Source organism: Neopelma chrysocephalum, unplaced genomic scaffold (assembly GCF_003984885.1).
Source record: "Neopelma chrysocephalum unplaced genomic scaffold, ASM398488v2 Primary Assembly neopelma1_96568, whole genome shotgun sequence".
Lineage (NCBI taxonomy): Eukaryota > Metazoa > Chordata > Aves > Passeriformes > Pipridae > Neopelma > Neopelma chrysocephalum.
The window spans coordinates 69-825 of record NW_020925213.1 but is presented as its reverse complement, the minus strand read 5'-3'; the positions used below and the strand labels follow the sequence as shown (position 1 = coordinate 825).

The window sequence follows — 757 nt, the reverse complement described above, 5'->3', positions numbered from 1 at the left end:
CTCACTCAGGGGCTCCTCGGGAAAAGCCCTTTGCCCCCCAAAAAACCTCCTTCCCACCCTGGAGGCCTTCGGGGCTCCTCGCTCGGGGGCTCCGGGGGCCGTCTCCGGGAGCATCCTCTCCTCGCCCGGAGCCCTCGGGATCGGCTCAGCCCCGCCCTGACCGCGCTTTGGGGCCGATCCCTCCTTTTCCCACCTCTCCGGCAGCAACCTGAACTTCCGCGTGGTGGCCGGGGAGCACAACCTGAACGCCAACGAGGGCAGCGAGCAGGTCTTCAGCGTCAGCAGGATCATCATCCACCCCTACTATAACAGCAACAACGTCGCCGCAGGGTAACGCCCGCGGGAGGGGGCTCGGGGGGAGCCTGGCCGCCGTTTTGGGGGCTCCCGGCGACAACCTGTCCCTCCCCTCGGCAGCTACGACATCGCCCTGCTGCGCCTGGGCAGCTACGCCACCCTCAACAGCTACGTGCAGCTGGCGGTGCTGCCCCAGGAGGGCACCATCCTGCCCAACAACTACCCCTGCTACATCACGGGCTGGGGCCGCACCCGCAGTGAGTCTCGGGGGTCCCCCGATCGCCCCCGATCGCCTCCGATCGTGGGCACCGCGGGGAGCTGAGGCGGCTTTGGGAGCCCTGGGTGGTGCCGGGAGGCATCACGGGAGGCTTCGCTGGGGGCGCGGAGGGGCCGGGTCGGGGTTTGGGGGGATTCGGGGGGGCAGAGGGGCCGGGAGGGGGCCGCGGGCCGGGCTTTGGCCGGG

The 757-nt window shown here is 70.8% G+C and overlaps 1 protein-coding gene across 1 annotated transcript; it reads left to right on the top strand.

Moving 5' to 3' along the window:
- Positions 1 to 190: 190 nt before the first annotated feature.
- LOC113981469 (chymotrypsin-like elastase family member 1) lies at positions 191 to 551 on the top strand (the record flags this gene model as incomplete). Its single annotated transcript, XM_027708864.1, has 2 exons — positions 191 to 330; positions 415 to 551. Coding segments are annotated over 2 exons (277 nt in total), but the record flags the coding sequence as incomplete, so codon positions are not given.
- Positions 552 to 757: the final 206 nt, after the last annotated feature.